This window comes from Cyprinus carpio, unplaced genomic scaffold (genome assembly GCF_018340385.1).
Source record: "Cyprinus carpio isolate SPL01 unplaced genomic scaffold, ASM1834038v1 S000006758, whole genome shotgun sequence".
NCBI classification, from domain to species: domain Eukaryota; kingdom Metazoa; phylum Chordata; class Actinopteri; order Cypriniformes; family Cyprinidae; genus Cyprinus; species Cyprinus carpio.
In genome coordinates, this window is record NW_024879355.1 from 17,501 (window position 1) to 20,864 (window position 3,364).

General features: G+C 41.5%; 1 protein-coding gene across 1 annotated transcript in view; it reads right to left on the reverse strand.

Annotated features, from left to right (window-relative positions):
* Positions 1-2,827, reverse strand: part of LOC122144766 (1-phosphatidylinositol 4,5-bisphosphate phosphodiesterase beta-4-like) — a gene marked incomplete at its 3' end in the record, with an annotated part of 19,258 nt that extends 16,431 nt beyond the window's left edge. The window contains exon 1 of the mRNA XM_042755928.1: positions 2,811-2,827. Coding sequence (XP_042611862.1) covers positions 2,811-2,827 — 17 coding nt within the window. The remainder of the gene's footprint in view (positions 1-2,810) is intronic.
* Positions 2,828-3,364: the final 537 nt, after the last annotated feature.

Below are 3,364 nucleotides of genomic sequence, written 5' to 3' on the forward strand. Positions count from 1 at the left end.
TGCCATTCATTCATCATTTGTGTTTGTGTCTCGTCGCTCCGGAAAGATATGACGTTTATTTGTTTGATTTTGCGATTTCGATTTTAATTACGATTTTGACACACACAGACATGCTTTACAGTCATAAATGCATTCAGTATAAATTTGAAACATATTTCCAAAAGAAAACCAATGAGAGCTTTATCAAAAAGTTGTAATATGCCTCTAGAACAGACATAAGTCAAAATAATCGCTAAGTCAAGATGTCAAACAAAATGTCTAGACATATGGCAAAAATAAATAAATAAATAAATAAATCTCGTGTCCAGGGTTTTTTTTTTTTTTTGCCATGCATTGGTCATAGAGCTCATTGTAGCGGTGCCCTCAGGTGCTGAAATATATTTATTGCCCCAAGGTTCACACGTACTCCGTCAGCAGTGTGGTATACAGTATGTGTGTGCGGTGCAGAAGCAGCAGCGAGAGCGCGTTATTGTAACGCGAAAGAACATTAAAATAATACGCGAGCGTGAATCTCTCCGCTCGCAGCAGATTTCCTTTGCTTTGTCACAAAAAACCAGACACGCGTGCTCAGATACATGCTGCTCTCGTCCGGAGAGAATGCGCGCGCTTCAAACATGTCTCCTCTCACTCACTCACAACTCTCTATGCTCATGCGCTAGATATTCATTCTTTTTGCACCTTTCGATGTCTAACCTTTTCTGTTCACATCTTTTACCGCGTGCAGTGCTCTGATCCATTAACATGGGCTCGGAAAAAAATACGCATGACAGACAGAGTGTGTGAACCTGGAGTTAGGCATATGCCCAGTCTGTTCTGTTCTCGCGCTTATACTGCGGGAGGTCGGGGCCGCGGAAAATCGTGCTATAAAGCGATTTAGAAATCGCGCACGCTCAAATCGTGATTTTATTACGATTTCGATTGATCGTACAGCCCTAATTCATCACCAGGCTGTCAGACGAAAATCATCAATCTGTCATCATTTACTTGTGAACCACTATAATTTACAAAAACACAGACACATTTATCAAAATACCTTCTCTAGCGTTCAACAGAGTAAATATGTGATGGTTTAGTTGTGGATGACTGTATTTTAAGGTTAATCTGTATTTTTTTTACAGATCAGCCCTGATAATAAATCTGATGATAAACTCACTTTAAACTCAAGGGTTAGCAGAAGACTTTCTTTGTTTTGTTTGGCTCTTAATTTCCCGAAGAGATTAATTTGTTCCTCATTTATCCTGTTGTTTATCATCTGTGGTGTGTTTTGTTTATTGATGTGGTTGTATTTTCATTGCTCTGCAGCTCTCGGTCGTCTAAACTGAGTTTCTGTCGATGATGATGAACTAGTTCCTCTGTTCAGTCTGTCTTCATGTCAGCTGCCCTGATCTGCAGTAACTAGTATCTCTAGCAGCAGATGAGCTGACCAGACTCTGGTTAAACCTCAGCCCAGATCCAGATCCGATTATTAATAAAGGCATTCTGACGGAATTAAACATCAGCTTAATTACAGACAAATATTATTCAGGCACCTTCGAGATTTCTCACATTATATCACGGTTTATTTGCTATAGTGTAGAAAATGATAATAAAATGAGTTAAACTGTGCCCGAACAAATTGATCTTGATAATGTCAGATAACTTCGATAGAAAGGTATGTAATGAATTCAGCTGTACACAATTAGATAATACCAATTTAGCTCAACCAATTAAACACTGACGCAAAACATGCTCAGGTCAAAGTGTCTGAATAATTTTTGCTCCCAAACTGTACTGTATGAAGAGGTTTTGGGTATAATATGTCACAGTTTACTTTATTTTGCTCTCCTCACTTACATAAATTAACTACATGGTGTCCCGCACCCACTAGTGAAAATAAATTGAATGATTTTGGTTTGACTGCAGGCTGTTCTCCAGCTGACATCATCTCCACAGGCGAGAGGATCAGGAGACGACGGATTAGCAGCAGATCCTCATTTGACCAAACATGGGCAGAACGAGCCCCAAACTGCCGCTAATCAGCCGTTTCCGGCCGGGGAACGACCTCCATCATTCCTGCTGTTATCTCTGACCAAACATGTACCTAACAGGAGCGGCAAATTAGGGATTCTGTCCTCCGAAGGCCGGCAGATAAGGCAAGAGAGGACAAAGAGGGAATGTTTTCCAGAGCCACAGAAATAGAACACTGCCTTTTACAGAAAGAGAGAGAATCGTGGGTAAATAGCTCTGAGCAGCTGCACTTCATACGGATGATACGAGAGCGTGTGATGACCAGCGGACAAACCTTCCGCCACACACACGCTCGTCTCCATGGCAACGCTCTTCCCGGGATCGCCGGCCGTTAATGATCCGGTCGGACAGACCCGGATTCACCGGAGGCCTCGTCTTCCCAGAAGCGCATCTCCATCTAAACACACGCAATCTCCAAAGAGCAGCAATTAAGCTTCATTTGGACGCGGAGGGTAAACATGAACTCTGGCGTTCACAGGCTTTCTGCAGAGCGTCACATCACATCAAGCCTTCAGAAGACCTGCACCAATCAAAGAATACACGCAGTCTCTTCAATTCTTTTATTATTTAAACAGGCTTATTACTTCAGCTGCTCATTCGGACAGAGGAGATAAATGTGCATCTGAAAACCATTTACAACTTATCACAATATAAACACCATACTGTAAACATAGCTGCATCATTAACAATAAATGTGTCATTCATTTAATTTAATAATTGCCTTCTGAATTTAATAATCACATATCTGTATCACAGCGACTCTGTTTTCCAGCTTCAGAATATAACTGAGACCTTTGTTTTACCATTTCAGACTCTCCATGGCCTTAAATCAGATCAAACCAAATCTAAGACTAGAAGGACCCACAGAAACCCTGCACTGGTCATCAGGACACAGAAACACTCATGTACTGAACACTCAATACGGACTAAACTATGATAGTATGAGAAACACACCTGAGGTTGAGTGCATTGCATTGTGGGATACGGTGTTTCACTCAATGTGCTCTGTTAAGACATATATATTAGGGCTGCAACAACTAATCGATAAAATCGATTATTATCGATAATGAAAATCATCGACAACGATTCGCATTATCGATTAGTCGGGTCTGCCCACAGTGCACGTCCAGCTTCAGCTGGTCACATCAAATTACAGCACTGAGTAACACATTTCTATGGACAAAGATGCATCTAAAAATAGTGGAGGAAACAGAATGAGCTCCTGCAGGGTAAGCAGGTGATCCAGGCTGCCCAAGACATGAGAAGTCTGATGCATCAGTGTAATGCCTTGCCCTGTCAGTCGCTTTGACAGATACGTGTGTGCGTCCTCAGTGCAAAAAACCTTCAGTTAACAGTC